The sequence below is a fragment of the Crinia signifera genome, chromosome 1 (genome assembly GCF_055691185.1).
Source record: "Crinia signifera chromosome 1, ASM5569118v1, whole genome shotgun sequence".
Taxonomy (NCBI): domain Eukaryota; kingdom Metazoa; phylum Chordata; class Amphibia; order Anura; family Myobatrachidae; genus Crinia; species Crinia signifera.
In genome coordinates, this window is record NC_139217.1 from 297,316,817 (window position 1) to 297,337,040 (window position 20,224).

Consider the following 20,224-nt stretch of genomic DNA (forward strand, 5'->3'; position numbering starts at 1 on the left):
TCGGAGGATGCGTACCGCCGCCCCTCGTGGGCTCGCTGCTCTCACCACGCTTGTGGGGTGCCGTTAACAATGGGAGGGCATTTGCCATAGAAATTACCCATCAGGGTGGGTATACAATCAAAAATTGGGTATGGATTGGGTATGGGGGGCCATTTAACATTGGTTCCTATGTAAAATCGGGTCCATCGCATTGGTCGCTTTGTATGCCATTATAATGACATACAATGGACCCGATTTTACATAGGAATTTAACATTACATACAATGCTTACAATGTAAAATCGGGTCGGTCGCTTCGGTCGCATCGCATGCCATTATAATGGCATGCGATGGACACGATTTTACATTTGTCGGGAAACCTCAAAAAAAAGCCCGAAAATTGTTAAGGTATGCGATGGGACGCGGTGGGCGCCGTGCTAGGAAACAAGTATCCCCAAATCTAATTCTCTCTGCATATTTTACATCTGCCCCCCTCTAGTTCACATGGTTTTGTCCATCTAAGAAGGATTTTGTCAGAAAGAGTGAACTAGAATAAGGCCCAGAGTATAGAACAGACATCCAGCCCAACTGCTGGCAAATGCTGGTGATTAATGCTAATATATATGTGTGTGTGTATAAATACACACACACACACACACACACACACACATACACACACACACACACTATATAGTCAAATAGTGACTGTATTGACATTATAATCAAATAACTTTACTTTACTAAGGAGTTGGTCTTTCCTTTGAAGCCGAGAAGCTTCTACTCAACTTGAAAGTCTTCCCAGGAATGTTTGTGTGGGAATTTGTGCCCATTCATTCTGTAGAGCATTTATGAGGTCAGGCACTGATGTTGGACGAGGAGGCCTATCCAAACCCATACTTGCCCATCTTGGCCATGGAAATCCATTCCATTAAGCCCCTGATGCACAGTCTTTGTGCTTACATTAATGCCAGTGGTGTTTCAGAACTCTTCAGCTATGGAATCAGCAAAGCGTTGGTGACTTTTATGCATCATGTGCCTAAGCAGTTGTTGACCCTGCTCTGTGACAATATGGTTCTACTTCGTGGCTCAGTTGCTGTTGTTCCTAAATGCTTTCACTTTCTTGACCATGGAATATCCAGCAGGGAAGACATTTCACACACCATTTTATGCGGCATCCTATCACAGTACCATGCTTGACATTACCGAGCTGTTCCGAATCACCCATTTTGCATCACAAATGCTTAAAAATGGAGACTACATGGCAAGGTGCTTGATTTTATAGACCTACAGCAACAGGTCTGATTGAAACATCTGAATCCAATATTTAACAGGTGTGTCTAAATACTGTTGTCTATAGTGTATATTTATTACTTTCGGGAAGGTCTGATGGAATGTGGAGAGTTCTAATTGGCTTATGGTGCATATTAGCACTGTATAGTGGGAAGATCATAGCATGCAGTATGTCTCCTCTGGGGTCGGTGCCACACCTCTCTGCGTCCATTTTGTCAAGGGAGGATAAAGGGTCTCAGTCAGTCGTGCATATGAATCATCTTCTAAAGTATTGAAGATCCACCACCTACAAAGAAAGAAATCAGTAAATATCTACATAATTTATGATTTTGATTTATCTTATCCAATTTCATTTTACCATACTGGTAATATTAGCAGACATTGGGCAGGATACAGAGATACATGCTATGGCATGCACAGTTGCAATTTTTTTTGCCAGTTGCAGCAGTGGTAATATTGAAATGATAGTTGCTTTGCATTATGGTGCTTGCTAAATTTCTCAATATATCCGCTCCATAAAAACCTACATGGGCTGCTAATACAACTATTAATGGAGGAACTCTGATATATGCTGTGGAACCCCAGTAATTCATCCAAAGAATGTAAATTACCAACCAATAGCTCCTAACTGCCATGTTAACATGCTGGGTTTAAAAATGACAGTATCTGGTTGGTTTGTATTTGGAGGCGTTTCTGGTTCACACAGTGGCGTAACTAATGGTCCGCAACCCTAGCGGTGGCGCGGGGGAGCCATTTCCATGGGGGCGCAGATCACTGCAAGCACAGAGATCTGAGACTGCCCACCCCCCCCCCCCCACAGCGGATAGCCTCCGGCTCCCAACCATCTGTGGCACGGCACTGCCTACAGTCACCTGCCCTGCCATAAGCCAGGTCTCATATCCCGCCTGGCTCACACCGATCCGGCTCTCCTGCTGCCTGCTGCTCCGGAGGCACTGCCTGCAGTCACCTGCCCTGCACGGCAGCAGCCATCAAATGATTTTGCAAGCACTCGCAGATCTAAGACACCTCTATGGTAAGGCGTAAGGGAAGCAGGCGGGCAGCTGACATCAGCTGCCCACCCTCCCCCCCCCCCCCATGGGATCACCCAGCTTTTTCATGGGAACGCCCATGACACGTTGGGAGTTCCCACGGGCGGCCGCCACACAGCCCAAATCCGTAGTGCTGTGTGTGATCAGCCGGCGAATAAGCAATTCGCCGTGGACGCTCCCACAATGCGGCTGCACATGTGCATAAATGTTTTATGCGCATGTGCAGCTGCAAAACATCGCTCCCCTGTACAAACGCGCAGGGGAGCAATTCAACTATAATCAGCTCCTTTATCTGTGTCCACTTTATCTCTCTCCTGGGCTTAGTGCATAGACCCCTAAGTTACAAGCCAAAAGAGCAGCGTAGATATGCGTACATAGTATATGCTATTCTTCTTCCAAGTGCAAATTGTTTTCCCTGTCACCTGTTTGAACCAACAGCAATGGATTCATTAATGAAGTACAGTTCTATTCTAATAAAAAAGACACATAGACAACTCTACATTATCCACTTATTTATTCATTATTATTGCTTGTGTATTTTAATTTTTGTTATAATTTTATAAAAAATAATTGTCAAAGCTGAAACTAATCAATAATGTCTATGTAGAGCAACATCGTTTTAATCTATATTAATGCCTGAGGATTGTTTATCTTCTGAAAATTCTACTGTTTCATATATTATTGCAAACGTCTAACTACTGGAAGTCCTTGTAACATGTAGTCAGCCTTGTAAGAAACTTACAGTGAAGTCCATGGGTATAACTGTAACTGGTGTGTGCTCATGTGCAACGAAATGGGAAACTAACTTGACTGATTCAGTCAATACTTCCCGTAGTCAATACCCGTACACACTGGGTGACTCATGTGAAAGCTGCTCAATTTTCTCGCCAGTGTTCTGTATGAAAGCCGCCCAATGTGTATAGGGCAGCAATGAGCATTGAGCGCTGCTGCGCGCTCCCGCATGATCACTGCCGGCCAACGCTCATCTGCTGGTATTACGACTTGCTATGGAAAGCCGTCCGCCCTGGGGAAAATGGCTGGGCAGGGGGAAAAATGCTCAGTGTGTATGTACTGAGCGGTTTTTAGCCCAGTTATTTTCCACATCATCGTGCACCATACACACTGGGCATATACCCTTGCTACCGTCCCCTGACTTCCATTCCCAGAGTGATCGGCTCAGCAAGTGTGACTCTCACCGAAGCCATTTGCTCCCAGGGGTTTGCACATGCACATAATCGCGCATGTGCAATCGCGCAGCTATCCCTATAACAGCTGACCTCTGCAATGTGCACCGATTCGTGGCGGGAGGAGACCCAATAGAGGTGGGGGTGACACCAACCCTAGTGACATCTCTGATACAACATATGATGCTCGCACATAGTTCATATTCATTTTTGCATAGTTTGACTAATTTTTCTTGTAAAATCTTGGTTATCATTTACAGGAAGCAATGTCATATGATTGATTACAAATGATAAGTATAATCATATCTTAGGGTCCCCAGTGTGGGCATGCACAGCCTCTCTCCTCTGCACACATCTGTCTCTCTGAGGATTTATGTAATCGTCAACAGATTATAACAATAGTGCCCACACCTGCGTTACTCCAGTTCAAGGTAGCAGTCCTGTTCTCAGCACACCTACACTGAGAAACAGTGGCGTAAGTTCGTTCCAGTTGCCCGGAGGCAAGATAAATATTGGTGCCCCCCCACACACACACATTCCAACACACAACCCTATATAACCTTATATAAATTATATATTTATGTTAAGAAATATAGATAGATAGATAGATAGATAGATAGATAGATAGATAACACATTTATCTTTAAGAACTCAGCCACAGAAGCAATATTGTTGGCTTTTAAATAACTGATTTAAACTTGCAGGGGGAGTAGAGGTGCCCCCTTGGGAGCAGGAGCCCGGCGGCAGATGACTCCATTGCCTCCCAGAGTTCTGCCACTGCTGAGAAACATAAGCGTGCATACTGTAATTTCATTTGTAAATGATCCTTTGACCTGGATTATTCTGTTACTTTTCAAAAACCGGTATTTTTAAACGGTATTTAAAACAGGTCTGAACCTTCACATTGCAGTAGATTACCGTTTTAAATACCGTTTAAGTACCATTCACATCAGTCAACCAGTTTAATCCCCTGAACACGTTTAAAGGCAGAATGCAGGGGACAGCCTATCACAGGTCTGTAATCTGTTGTTTTTACTAAATACCATTTCAGAGCCATTCTCACTGCATAAAAAACGGCTCTGAAACGTTTTGAAATACCGGTTATCTTTAACTGGGAAATCAACTCTGGCACTTTCCCACTGCAGCCTTAAACATTTTGAAATGGGAAAAAAACGGCAATATACCGTTGAACAAGTGCGATGTGAAAGGGGTATTACAGTATTTCACTTTTGTCACCTGTTTTATTTAGTCATTGCCCCATCCCCACTTGAGTCAGTGCATCCTGCTGCTTTCAGATGTAAGCCATTTCATAATAAGCAATAGACAGAAATGAAACTGAAACTAAAGATGTCACTTCTATGAACTCTTAATTAAGAGCTAAGCCTCAAAAATGTTAAATGCTCAGTTCTGACACATGAATGTAAAATAATACTGTAGCCAGTGGCGTAACTACAGCACCGCAGCCCCCGCGGTCATGGGGAGGCGCGGGGTAAGTGCGGGCGCCGGGGGGCTGCGGTGCTATTGTAATGCCCCATCCCCCGCAGCATTACCTACATTCACTGCGGTGGTCCCGGCTCCCCTGGCTTCAATCTGATGCTATTGCGACGGGCTATCATAAAATGTCCGCCCCCTTATAGCAGCCAGTTCTCTAAAACTGTCTGCTGTATGGGGGCGGCCATTTTGTGATGGTCCGTGTTTCATAGCATCAGAATGAAGCCATGATGGGAGCCGGGACCAGCGCAGCGAATACAGGTAAATATGGGGGGGGGGCATGGGCGTCCGGAGTGGTGGTGGTGGGGTGGCGGGTGCGTGTTTTATTATCAGGGGGGGGGGCGCCGAAATGATAGTTACGCCGCTGACTGTAGCGCTTCTAAAAAGTTAACATTTTCCACCCAGACTCTGTTACAAACAGACAAATAGTATAACCAAGCGCAGGGCACTAATTATAGTCCTATGCTGCCGCTTATAAGGGATACTCAACCCTTAAGAAGGACAATAATCAAAGAAAAACAGTGTAAGCGGCGCTTTAGGGACTACAATTCAAATATCAAAATATGATTTATTCATATATATAAAAAAACACAATAAATACAATGTACAGTACCACCGGCCGGTAGAAAATAAAATTATTCCAACATATATAGACAAAAAATTAATTCCTAAAAACACAATACTGCATGATCAAAATGCCTCTTCCACAGTTAAAGTATTCCAGCAAATGGACTTTTTTTTTTGTAGTCACCCCGCTGAATAAAAAGACTCTTATTTGCCTTGGGTGAAATTTTGTATGCAATACCAATGCAATAATGTCCTGTTAATTGCAGGGAAAATCAGCATCAAGTAATTAGCGGTAAGCAGGTTAGTCAGTCACACTTTCAGATTTTGATTAGTCTTTTTAGACCAGGTAATTTTAAACAAGCTGTTACGTGCTCACTCATTCAGCGTGTTAGTAGAGAATGGATTTCATACTTATGCTCATTTTAATCCAGGCAGGAGGGTTTGGGATTGGACTTCACTGGGGGTGAGACGTGGCTCACCTGGAGCGGGTCCCCGGCTGCTGATCTTTCCAACTTCCGCAGCTCTCTCAAGGACTCCCAGCTCCGATGTCAATGTCCCTGTTTTGAATAGTGGGGGCAAGGTGCGGCTCACCAGGAGCGGGTCCCCGGCTGCTGGTCTTCCCGAATCGCGCAGCCTTTTCAAGGACTCCCAGCTCCGGCGTGCGTTTCCCCGGCTCGAGTGGTAGCAGTAGTCGGAAGTGACGGTAGGATGGATGACGCGTTTCCCCGCCTTCAATACGTCAGCGGCTTCATCAGATTAATGCCGCTGACGTATTGAAGGCGGGGAAACGCGTCATCCATCCTACCGTCACTTCCGACTACTGCTACCACTCGAGCCGGGGAAACGCACGCCGGAGCTGGGAGTCCTTGAAAAGGCTGCGCGATTCGGGAAGACCAGCAGCCGGGGACCCGCTCCTGGTGAGCCGCACCTTGCCCCCACTATTCAAAACAGGGACATTGACATCGGAGCTGGGAGTCCTTGAGAGAGCTGCGGAAGTTGGAAAGATCAGCAGCCGGGGACCCGCTCCAGGTGAGCCACGTCTCACCCCCAGTGAAGTCCAATCCCAAACCCTCCTGCCTGGATTAAAATGAGCATAAGTATGAAATCCATTCTCTACTAACACGCTGAATGAGTGAGCACGTAACAGCTTGTTTAAAATTACCTGGTCTAAAAAGACTAATCAAAATCTGAAAGTGTGACTGACTAACCTGCTTACCGCTAATTACTTGATGCTGATTTTCCCTGCAATTAACAGGACATTATTGCATTGGTATTGCATACAAAATTTCACCCAAGGCAAATAAGAGTCTTTTTATTCAGCGGGGTGACTACAAAAAAAAAAGTCCATTTGCTGGAATACTTTAACTGTGGAAGAGGCATTTTGATCATGCAGTATTGTGTTTTTAGGAATTAATTTTTTGTCTATATATGTTGGAATAATTTTATTTTCTACCGGCCGGTGGTACTGTACATTGTATTTATTGTGTTTTTTTATATATATGAATAAATCATATTTTGATATTTGAATTGTAGTCCCTAAAGCGCCGCTTACACTGTTTTTCTGTTACAAACAGCTGCAGCTCCTTTAATTTATTTAGGACCGCGCATAAATTGGATCATGGAAAAAAAGGGTCACATTTCTGTATCTGTGTATGAATGTATTTCTGCCCCTTTGAGTGAACCAATCAGCACTGCATTTCTGCCCCTCTTACAAGCATGATAACCTGCTGCGCATAACAGAGAGCATGCTAGGCATCAGGGACGTGCAGTCAGGCATACCTCCCAACTGTCCCACTTTTCGCAGGACAGTCCCATTTTTATGGGACGTTCCCGCCTCCCTCCCAGGGTTGGCAGTGTCCCACGGAGGGGGCAGTTGGGAGTCCCCCCGTCACACGTGCAGCCAGAGGAGCTGATGGCAAGGCCAACAGCTCACAGAGTCGCTAGCCATGCCCCTTCCATGGCAAAAATGGGGGGCATAAACCACACCCCTTGCCGCTAGGCCACACCGCCAAAATGAAAGGGGCGCAGCTTCAGTGCCCGCGATGTCCCTGCTGCTCAGTGACACTGACAGCCTGTTCATCATTACAATTTTGATGAGCAGACAGGCAGTGGTGGTAGGGGGCGGTGGGGGTAGCGGGCATGGGCAGTGGAGTAGCAGACCGGGCATTGCCTCCCCTCCCCCCCCCCCCAATTTTTGTTTACATTTCAAAATGGTGTCGGGGTACCAGGCACTAGTTAGGGTGGGTAATGTTTTGGTCACGGGACCCCATCAAGCGTGTCCCCTGGCTATGGCATTACACCCCTTGCTAGTGGCGCCTGGTGCTGGTTCCTAAAATACAGGGGACCCATACTCATTTTGTCCCCCCCTTATTTTGGGAATCAGGGCCAGTTACAAAGGGGGGTGGGGGGGGGGTGGGTGTAAGCGGGTGCCTCTCCAGCCACCGACCTCACCGCACGTCACTAGTCTAGTAGGCATACTGAGTTTAACCATTCTAGCTATACTAAACAGCTCTTTAATATGGAGATCTTGATATTTATTAGTGCAGATAGATTTAACTGTCAGTGGTGAAAAGGAAGTAGTTAAGTTAGTTATTAGGGATGGCCATTAACCATTGATAAATCATAATCATCGATTTGTAATCACTGCGGAAGAACCAGATGCTTTACATCCATTTTTTTTACAAGGTGCCAGGACACAGAATATAGCTCCACCCCTGACATCTGCTCACACGTTCTGATTAGACCACAAGCCAGTCAGTGCATAGTTGCACAGTTGGCCACCATCAAAGGTCCCTTGTCATTTTGCCATTTATGGTAACCACATCTATGGCCATCCCCAATAGTTAAGTAGGAGTTCTGTACAGTGCCACAAGAAGATCAGTGGTGCTCCAGTACAAGGGGGTGTGGCAAAGTTTGATGGAATTGCCACACTCCATTGAGAATATTTGTATGCATAATTTTTAAACTTTTTTAATAAAAAAAAAAAAATTAAAATATCTAGTGTTCGAATGTTTATCCAGATTCCTAAAACGACAGTGATGAATGTTACTAATAACTCTAAAATAAATGGTAATTTTTTTTTGTGGTATTCCTTTAACTGTAAATGGAAATGAGATAATACTGTAGTACTAGTATAAATGATAACTTTAGGCATTCTTCTAAAAACATTTCACTGTTTGAGCAAGGTTAAACACATGACTAGTAATAAAGTTAAAACCACAAAACCCATAGTGTGATTAAGCAAAACCCATAGTGTGTTTAGTATTAAAGTGACTAGTATTTCTCTTTTCTGTGTATTGCAAATAAAATTGCTTAATATTGTATTCCCCTGTGTGTCCAGAAATGATGCAGAATTCAGTTAGTCATATGCTTCTTATGCCTTGTATCATCAGCATATACAAGTTGTTTGTACTGTAAATACTACAGACGCTGTCTGTCTTCGCAAATCCCAAATCTCTGTCTGCTTTCACTAACCTACCTTCTCACCTCTGGTCCTCATGGCTGTTAATCTCTCAACTTCACTTTCTCCTACCGCTCCTCCCCCTCCCATCCCATACCTATCCTGACCACTCGTCCCCGCACCCCCACCCTCCCAACGACCCCCCCTCGCTTCTGAAATCCCAAAAACCTTATCCACATAAATAAACAACCCACCCCCCCTCTTTCCTGTGCCCTATGGGAAGCCAGATCCATCTGCAACAAACTCCCTGCCATCCATGACCTATTCATCTTTAGCACATTCCACCTCCTTGCTATCACCGAGACCTGGCTCTCCACCTCTGATTCTGTCTCTCCAGCTGCTCTCTCCCACGGTGGCCTCTCTTTCTCTCACACCCCCAGGCCTGACGGTCGCCAAGGTGGCGGCGTGGGTTTTCTCCTCTTAGCCTCCTGCACCTACAGTGTCATTCACCCTGAACCCTCACTCCTTTTCTCCTCCTTTGAGTCTCACTCCATCTGTCTGTACTACCCCTACCACCTCTGTGACGCTGCAATCTACCGCCCCCCTGGCCCTATCTCCCAATTTCTTGGCAACTTCGCCGCCTGGCTTCCACACTTCCTCTCCTCTGACCTGCCATCTGTCATTCTTGGTGACTTTAACATCTCCCTGGATAACCCTGCTGATCCTGGCACCTCCAAACTCCTCTCTCTCTGTTCCTCTCTTGGCCTATCTCATTGAACTACCTCTCCCACCCACATCCAAGGACACTCCCTCCATCTCGTCTTCTCTCGCTCTTGTTCCCTTACTGACTACACTATCTCAGCCTTTCCTCTTTCTGACCATCACCTCATCTCCTTCTCCCTCACTGCTTCCCCCTCTCCCACCCCTCCTCCTAAACGCATTGTCTCACGGCATAACGTCAACACACTTGAGCTTGCTGCTTGAGCTTGCTGCCTTCTCAAACACGCTGTGTCCTCTTCTCGCCCCAATCGCCTTTATGTCCTGCCCGAACCTTGCCGCCTCCCTCTATAATGACACCCTATCTTCAGCATTGGACTCTGTCTGCCCTCCCTCCTCTATCCCCTTTCGATGCTCCAACCCCCAACCGTGGCACTCGCTATCACCCGATTTCTTAAAAAGTGCTCTCGCACAGCTGAGCGCTTCTGGAAGAAATCACGCTCCCTTGTGGATTATCTCCATTTCAAATTCATTCTTTCCTCCTTCAGCTCTTCCCTTGTTCTGGCCAAGGAATCCTACTTTAAGTCTCTCATCCTTTCCAAATCATCCAACCCCCGCAGGCTCTTCGCCACCTTCAACTCCTTGCTCCCCCCCCTCCTCCAGCTCTTCCGTCCTCCAACGTAGCTGCTGATTTTGCTACCTACTTTTCAACCAAAATCTCCTCTCTCAGGACTGCCATCACTGCTGCCATGACCTCACCCCCTCCCTCGTCTCAGTCCGTCAGTCTGCTCTCACCTGGCTCACCTCTTTAATCTTTCCCTATCCTCTGGGATCTTCCCTTCCTCCTTCAAACACGCTCTTGTTTCCCCAATTCTCAAAAAACAAATCAGGACCCCAACTCTCCATCCAACTACAGGCCCATCTCCCTCCTCCCTTTTGCCTCCAAGCTCCTAGAACGTCTGACCTATAATCGTCTCCTAAGCCACCTTACTGCTAACTCCATTCTAGACCCCCTCCAATCCGGGTTCCGCCCTTTACATTCCACTGAATCTGCCCTGACCAAAGTCACCAATGATCTACTATCGGCTAAATCCAAAGGCCTCTTCTCTATCCTCATCCAGATTGATCTGTCAGCTGCCTTTGAAACTGTTGACCACTCTCTCCTGCTCAACACCCTCCGCTCCTTTGGCATCACTGGCACGGTCTTCTCCTGGTTCACCTTATACCTCTCCGATCGCTCCTTCTCCGTCTCCACTCCGAGCTCCTCCTCTCCTACTACCCCGCAGCCAGTCGGTGTTCCCCAAGGGTCAGTCCTTGGCCCTCTCCTCTTCTCCCTCTACACCACCTCTCTGGGCACCCTCATCAGCTCCTATGGTTTCCATTACCACCTTTATGCTGATGATACCCTAATCTATCTCTCCTCCCCTGACCTATCCCCATCACTCCTGTCCAAGGTCTCCGAATGCCTCACGGCCATCTCAGCCTGGATGACCCAACGCTTCCTGAAACTAAACATGGCTAAAACTGAACTTCTAATCTTGCATCCCCGAACATCCCCTCTTCATCAGCATTGGTGAAACCGAGATCACCTCCACCGACCAAACGCGCTGCCTCAGTGTCATCATTGACTCCTCCCTCTCTTTCACCCCCCACATTCGTGCTCTCTCACAGTCTTGCCGCTTTCACCTATGCAACATCTTGCGCATCAGACCATTCCTCTCCACTGACGCGACCAAAATTCTCATTCACTCTCTTGTCATCTCCCGCCTTGACTACTGCAACATACTTCTCTCTGGGCTACCTTTCACCCGACTCGCACCTCTCCAATCCATTCTTAACGCTGCTGCTAGGCTCATCTTCCCCTCCTGCCGCTCTACCTCCGCCTCCCCCCTCTGTCTATCTCTTCACTGGCTCCCCATACCTTTCCAAGTTCTCTTTAAACTCCTCACCACCACCTACAAGGCTCTCTACTCCTCCACCGCTCCTTGCCTCTCTTTACTGATCTCTATCCACACTCCCTCCCGTCCTCTTCACTCTATCGCTGACCGCCGACTGACCTCTCACCTAATCACCTCCTCCCAATCCCTTGTCCAAGACTTCTCTTGCGCTGCCCCCCTGCACTGGAACAACCTCCCGCCACCCATCAGGCTTTCTGATTCCCTTACCTTCCCTTACCTCCTTCAAGCGCTCCCTCAAAACCCACTTTTTTCGACTAGCCTATCCCTCCTCCTAACCTCTTTTGATCCTCCTATCCTGCCTCCGTTCCCATCCGTTCCTACTTATCCTATTGTTTTTCGTTTGTCCACCCACCTCCTTTTAGTACAGACATGTCCAACCTGTGGCCCTCCAGATGTTGTGAAACTACACATCCCAGCATGCCTTGCCATAGTATTGCTATTAGGGAATGCTAAAACTATTGCAAGGCATGCTGGGATGTGTAGTTTCACAACATCTGGAGGGCCGCAGGTTGGACATGCCTGTTTTAGTATGTTAACTCTTATGAGTAGGGCCCTCCTTCCTCACGTACTCACCCTACCTCTTTACCTTTGGCTGGCTGTTTGTCACTCTCCATTTTATCACTTTTGAAGCTTAGAGAATCTAGCCCTTAGTCTGTGCATATATGACCAGACTCTTCCAATTATAACTGTTATAGCTGTTTCTGAGAAAATACAAAGTATATTTGCTACATACATGTGAACTACTCAGACATACCTGTTTTCGTTGATAGACTAGGGGATAGCAGCACAGCCTTAGATAGTGATCTCAGCTTAAATATAACTTTCAAACATAATATGAACAGATGTTCTTTTCCTTCTTTATGGCCTAAACAGCTGTTATGAAATCCAAACTGAATTTCACGAACAACAAAGCAGTGTAGACGCTGCATAATGTGGAGTCAGCTGCATCAGTATGCTGGTTTGTTCGCGTGGGCCAACAGGAAGCTGGCAGATAAGCATCTCTACGGTAGTAGAGTCTGAGATAGAATCATCAGATCAGTTATGGCTTCTGAGTGTGTATCTGGTGTCGTAGTTTCTAGAAACTTAAAGCTGCTTATACACAGGGAGATGAGCATTCTGGTTGATGCTAGATCGCTCAGCATACAGCACTGCACAGTGATCTGTCAGGGCCAGTGTTCTCTATGAGAACACTGGCCCTGACATGGATATTAATCGTTGTAGCAGGGCCGCACATCATTATCGCTATGCCCCTACACACACAGCAATGAAGGAGCATTTTCTAAGTGAGATCGCTTAGAAAATGATAGGGGATCGCTACATGTGTAACGGGGATGCCCGGGGATCGCTACATGCAGAATGTACAGATAGAGCGCCACTTGTTTTTGCAGGGGCTGGCGCTTTTATCGCCAGCCATCACCAGGGGGCGCACACGCACGAGACGCTTGCGTGCCCCGTGGAGATGGAGCTCCCCGCTAATTTTACATTTTGTATATTGCACACACATAAACAATTTGGTATCTATCTATCCTATATATGCAATTTATAGGAGCTGGCACTCCACTGCTGTGAATAATATAAGGAAGCCCGGTGCCCTCCAGGATTACCCTGCTGTTTTGCAGGGAGCTAACAAGTGAGGTGAGCGGGCGGCACTTAGAGACACTTTGTAAGTACGGAGATCAGACAAAGCTGTTATTGCTCGATCTCCTTTCTTATAAAGAAAATTTGGTACTCTTTACCTAAAACGGCGCCCACGATGTCCATCGCGGTCATCGGGGGTAAAAAATCGTGGGCATCGCATGCACTAAAAAAACGGGTGCGACGCGATGCCCGCGATTTTTCCATAGGGATCAATGTTAAAAGTGTGATTGGACGCGATTTTAGTGTTAAATGCCTCAATGCCCGCGATTTTTCCATAGGAAACAATGTTAAATGGGCCACAGAGCCCTAATAGTCCCCCTGAAGTCTTAAATGGCCCTAACAATTTTTAACGCCACCCCACGATCAACGTGAACCCGAAGCATGGCGAGGGGCGGCGGTACGCGTCCTCCGACCTTTTCATACCCCCACTATCCACGTCGGCGTGGAGTTGAGAATAGAATAGTGTGGCGAGCGCAGCGTGGCGAGGGGACACGGATACCTGTGAAGCCCGCGAAGGGACGCGTTTACCTGTGAAGGTATATGTGTCCCCTCGCGGGGCTCGCTGCGCTCGCCACACTTCGGGCTCGGTGGCTCGCTGCGCTCGCCACACTATTCTATTCTCAACTCCACGCCGACGTGGATAGTGGGGGTATGAAAAGGTCGGAGGACGCGTACCGCCGCCCATCGCGGGCTCGCTGCGCTCGCCACGCTTCGGGTTGACGTTGATCGTGGGGTGGCGTTAACAATTGTGGGGGCCATTTCTGACTTTAGGGTGACTATTTGGGCTCTGTGGCCCATTTAACATTGTTTCCTATGGAAAAATCGCGGCCATTGAGCCATTGAACACTAAAATCGCGTCCAATCACACTTTTAACATTGATCCCTATGGGAAATCGCGGCCATCGCGATGGTCGCGATGGTCGCCGTTCTAGGTAAAGAGTACCGAAAATTTTATATATATTGTGACAAGGAATCACATATATTGGATGGAAATAAAGTCTAATTGTTTATTTGTAGCAGGTAGACAGCATAAAAGTTAACAGCTTGACAAATTCACAAGTTACAACATCGCAGGTTTTCCAGCAGGCAACACATAGGCTTCACAATGCAGATACACTCCAGAGGTCCCTAGCATAATCCCCACATTCCCCCCTGTTGCCTAGCCACTAAAAGGTAATAGAACCTCTGTTCTGAACAAACATATAACAGGAAACCCCAGGTGTTTCCTGTTGTTAATTAGCAGATAGTGATTTACAATAGATCTCAGGAAAACCAAGACTAGATCAGTCCTACTGCTGCTGCTCTAAACTTCATGTGGAATTATGTTGTTCCTGCCATAATATATAGGGATCAGACAAGCAGTACACACAAATGCACAGAAACATACCTTTTTTCTTGAAACATTTGAAACAATGTCTTCTTAAGCCAACCACTGCTGTTATTGCAATGATCAGGAAAACAACCATACATAGAACAAGAATAATTATTTTTGTCTCTGTAATATTGTTACCACGATCTGAAAAAATAAATAGACAAGTGTAACATTTTTACGTTTCATGCATCAACTATTACCAACATTCCTAACAAAATAAACGACTGTAGATGATATATAAAGAGGGTGGGCTATTAGATAAAACAGATGCTGCTATACATCTGGTTGCAGCCTTTCTACAACAGATATCAAGTATTGTTTGGGAAGTTGTCTGTTACTGAAGTTTCTACAAATGTGTTTCATCTCTAGGTTTCTTTGTTTTCACCTATTTTTCCCAAACTAGCTTGATAGCATAGGCGAATCTAGAATTATGGTAATGGGTGGTCCCCGATGTAGACATAATAGTAGGGGGACCTCTGCGCGGCGTAGCTGCATGGAAAAAGGGGGTGTGGCCTCATGGGAAGGAGGCGTGGCATCACAAAAAGGGGTGTGGTATTACACTTTAGACCATACACAGTAATGGCCATTAAACATTTTAGCAAACTCCGTAATACCCATAACACATAAATCCACACGCCGTAATGCCAATTACACATAAAGCCACATGCCGTAATGCCAATTACACATAAGGCCACACACTATAATGCCCATTATACATTGTGCCACACATCATGATGCCCATTACATACTATATAACAAACCGTAATGCCCATTACATATTTGCCACATAAGTGCTGCTTACCTACGTGCTCATTGCTAGGGGGTTCTTGCTTGATGGCACCATAGTACCCATTACACATGATGCTGCACACCATAGTACCCATTAAACATGATGCCGCACACCATAGTACCCATTACACATGATGCCGCACACCATAGTACCCATTACACATGATGCTGCACACCATAGTACCCATTACACATGATGCCGCACACCATAGTACCCATTACACATGATGCTGCACACCATAGTACCCATTACACATGATGCCGCACACCATAGTACCCATTACACATGATGCTGCACACCATAGTACCCATTACACATGATGCTGCACACATAATCTTCCTTACACATGATGCTGCACACATAATGCCCCTTACACATGATGCTGCACACATAATGCCCCTTACACATGATGCTGCACACCGTAATGCCCCTTACACATTAAGCCACACATTATGCGTAATGCCCCCACATACCGCCACTTGTAGCGTCCCTTAAGCAATGCCCCCCAAAAAGTGCCACTTACTGTAAATTTTTATATGAGCCTTCACTGCTGCTGCAGGGAGAGATGGAGAGAGGTGCAGCTGCTTCTATGGGGAGAGGAGCAGAGCGCAGCGCAGAGCACGCTCCCACTCCTGGTGTCCCCTCTAGCCAAGTGGACATTTGAAATATTGTGCGCGCTGTTGTTGTGCGTGACGTCAGGGGAGCACGCCGGGCACCGGCACCACATGATTAAAGGGGGGGGGGCGGGCTGAGGTGAAAGCGGGGAGAAGAATTGGAGCGGAAGCTGCAGGGGTGACAGTCATTTACAGCTGGGCAGAGTGCAGGGGGCTGCCCGGCTGTATTCAGAGCACTGCAGGTCACAGCTGTTTGAAATAATACCCCTTTCACAACAGAAAATGCAGGGATTTACCCAGGAATATGGTCCCAGGATCATGCAGGGACATTCCCAGGCTGACCCCTTATACACCAGCCTAGTCCCTGCATTTTCTGGTGTGAGTGAGAGAGACAACCACTCCCCTCTCCCTACCCCCCTTTAACCAACCACCTATATGTTCGGAATCAACTGACCCATTTACATGAGACCAGTATCATATTGAAGAACTTTTGAGTTGGCTTCGAATGATTTTGGTCCCGTGAAACTGGGCTGTTTGGTTCCAGAGAAATCTGCCCTCAAAGAACATAAACAGCCATGAAATTACATTTAAGAAATAAAAAAATGGTTTAACCTTAATATCCCTGGAACCAATTAACCCATATGGATCCAGCCTGGTATCAGATTGAAGGCACAGCGATTTGGGTTCCACTGAGATCAACCTCGAGCTTCAGTGATGCCGAAGGGGGAACTGGCAGCCGTTGAACTGGGTGGGGGTCGGAATTAGCCGGTCCCATGTTATCCTCTAGGGAAAACGTTCCATTTTTGTCTGGCAGTATCTCTGGTTTCCTGGGGGCTAGAGACACGGGGCTGGGCTCGTTGGAAAGCCCCATCCCTCAGCTAATGGGTGGTCTGGTGCACCCCCGGACCACCCCCTAGATTCGCCTATGCTTGATAGGGTTGAAGTCTGGAGACTAAGCTGACAATTCTACCATATTTTCTGTTCCTTACTGACCAGACATGGATATTATCTATGGCTGTAGTGCTACACAGCTATCTCTGCTAAATCTTTCACTTGCACCGACTGCCTAGCCTAGCAGAAGCAGCAACAGCAGCAGTGACTTACTTCCCATTGGAAACACTCCCTGATAATCACAGCCGGACAGGCAGTCCTAGCCGAAAGTATTTCTCCCCTGTAGCTGCCAGTCTGGACTGTGGTAGCAAAGAGAGCGCTTCCCATTGTAAAGGTGCCCATACACGGTACAATTGCTGGGTTTCAATGTGGAATACAATATGTACGAGACAAAACTGTACTGTATGATAAGCTGCATCAACAACTTCATATGAAAATATTTGACTGAAATACTGGGAATGATTACTAATCAATAGACCTCCATATAAGGTGACAATCTACATTTGCTGTATATGTCTTTTGGGTATTATTCCCCCCCCCCCCCTCAAATTTTTTAGATAAAGCCAAACATCTTAAATGTAGCACGAGAAGGGGTTTTGTGTGTGTATATATGTATATATATATATATATATATGTATATATATATATATATATATATATATATATGTGTATGTATGTATGTATATATATTCCAAAAGATGCTAAACATGTAACTAATTGTTGTTCTTAGTTTTCCTTGAAACAACTAGGTGTTTGAATGATTTTTTTGACATGAACGATACATGGTAATTTTTTTAAATAATTTTCTATGAGACCAAATTAAACTGCCCACTAGGAGATAACCCTTGAGTGACTTTGGGTGAACCAGTACTGTGTTAGGCATATATAACAGACAGCCCTCCCAGCATCTCCTTGATTATTTTTGTAAAACGGAAATTGATTCTCATCCAATTTTCAGTCATTTGTATGACAATCAGGGCGGGATGCTGTATCATCCGTGCCCCCTTACCGCCCTGCACATCGCCGGCTACCGCACACCTAATTCTCGCATATGCTGTAACATATGCGATAATTATGGCAAAGGACAGCTCTTGCGTTAAGAGCTGTCCTTTGCGATCTTGCCGGCAATATGCTGCGGGTCCCGGCGGCTCCCCCCTCCCTCCATTACCCGGGACTTCTGCTGCCGGGTAGCCTCTCCTCCTCCTCCCTGCACCCGGAAGAGGATACAGTGAAGGGAGGAGGTCACAGGTCCAGGCAGCACAGGACACAGCAGGCCGGGGGGGGGGGGGAGGGGTGTCGGTGCGAGGCGGCGGGGGTCCGTTCGGGGCGGCGTGGGTCGCATTAAGAAGCCCATAGGCTCCTTGCGCCGTGCGGGTTTTGCTGCATACCAAAATGCGGTTAAAACCCTGATAACGGGGTTTTTACTGCATAATTGCTTTACAGAATCTCCCCCTATATGTGATGCAACTTTGCCAATGGTTTAACTGTATTTTTGCACTATAAATAACGGTAGTTCTTTGCATTGGTAGAAGGAAGCTGAGTTTTAAAACACCACAATAATTTCCCCTTGCTTTTGCAATAGAATTCTATTATCTTCAGTCCAAACTGTATGTAAGATAAACAATATACACATTCCAGACTTGACGTAAGTGTAGCTTGTAAATGATATTGTAGACTAGGTGGAATATAAGGTCACACAGTCAATTATATTTTATGGTGGAGAAGAGCATTATTTTCTACACTAGTAAAGGTTTCTGACTTTTTATATTTAGTTTTGTGTACCTTACACATACTGTACTGTACTTTGCGTGCCAAGTGAAGTTGTCACATTTGGAGGGAAAATTGCCAAGTGAGCGACGCTGGCATTTTTAGCAGATGTTTTGAGCAACTCTCACAGAGATGTTGGCACTCAAAGGGTTACATTTTAATACTGATTAATCAATAGAAAAAGTGTCTGTTAAGACAAACACCAATGAGCAATATACAGTATATTGCAGTGGTTCCCAAACTGTGTGCTGTGGCACATTGGGGTGCCTGGGGACCATTGCAGGGGTGCCTCAGGTTGGTGGTCCAGGATCAATTCAACTTACTGTAGTTATGGTAACTCTAATTGGCAAAACCAGTGCTTTTGGCTGCTAACAATAAATTATGTGGACAAACAACAGCAAAATATTGACCCTTACTACATAAATAAACCTAAGATGACATATGAACACAAATTTTTGACCTAGGGGTAGGGTGACCAACTCATCCCTTTAATCCGGGACACATATTAATTACACAGGTTCTGTGGCAGTTTAAAACCAGGTGAAATGGAGTCTTGAGGTGTGGCAGTTTAAAACCAGGTGAAAGCCAGCCACAGAACCTCTGTATTTAATGGGTCCCGGATTAAAGGGATGAGTTGGTCACCCTACCTAGGGGTGTTGTGGATAATATTATTATACTATAAGGTGCCTTGATTTAAAAAAAGATTGGGAACCCCTGGTATATTGTACCAGTGGTATCTTTTCTCTTTGTGCCTGCCTATCCACATGGATATATACAACAGAAAGGGGTGAAATAATCCTCCGACTGCAGTGTGGCAAAATGTTATAATAATGGTATCCATATAAACAGAATTGTCATTGCAACCAATTGTACAAACAGCAATTATTGAGTAATTCAATGCAATAACTAAGGTCACCTTATATCCACAGTACAGGGTGCACCCTTTATCATCACATTGTGGTGCTTAGTTCTGCAAATATATACAACACAGTCTGCATTAGATTTACAGTGTGCTAACTTACAACTGCTTACTCATTCTCTTCCTTGTTTCCTTATATACCTGATTAATACAAGACATACTCCATAATCTAATCCACACCTGTAGATATTGAGTATGTAACCATTATCATATACACCTGACAGGATATTAGTATACAGAATGATTATAGTGATTTTATTATTTATTTATACGGCATGGGGTGTGGTAAAACACACCGACAGTCGGGATTCTGACAGTCATTAGCCAGACGTCGGAATCCTGTTAGCTTGGACAGTGCAACGAAGCCCCTTGCAGGCTCCTTACGCTTGCCGCGCTCACCACCTATTTTATTCTCCCTCTATGGGGGTCGTGGACCCCACGAGGGAAAATAGCCGCTGACCATCTGCCTGGCTTTTAGTAGTCAGGATTCTGACGTCGATGTAATGACTGTCGGAATCCCGACTGCAGGTCAGTCATCCAGCTGGTGCACTCCCTCTCCTCTTTTCTAAAACCCTGCTAGTAATCTGTGGAGAGTAGGA

General features: G+C 45.9%; 1 protein-coding gene across 2 annotated transcripts in view; it reads right to left on the reverse strand.

Moving 5' to 3' along the window:
* Positions 1-1,237: 1,237 nt before the first annotated feature.
* LOC146028741 (programmed cell death 1 ligand 1-like) overlaps positions 1,238-20,224 on the reverse strand; it is a 54,705-nt gene continuing 35,718 nt past the window's right edge. The window contains exons 6-7 of one of the 2 annotated variants that reach the window (XM_083158321.1): positions 14,660-14,788; positions 1,238-1,554 (exon numbers count right to left, since the gene is read on the reverse strand). In XM_083158321.1, the coding sequence (XP_083014447.1) occupies positions 1,532-1,554; positions 14,660-14,788 (152 nt within the window). In that variant the 3' untranslated portion in view covers positions 1,238-1,531. The remainder of the gene's footprint in view (positions 1,555-14,659; positions 14,789-20,224) is intronic. The other variant, XM_083158322.1, reaches the window with a different exon arrangement.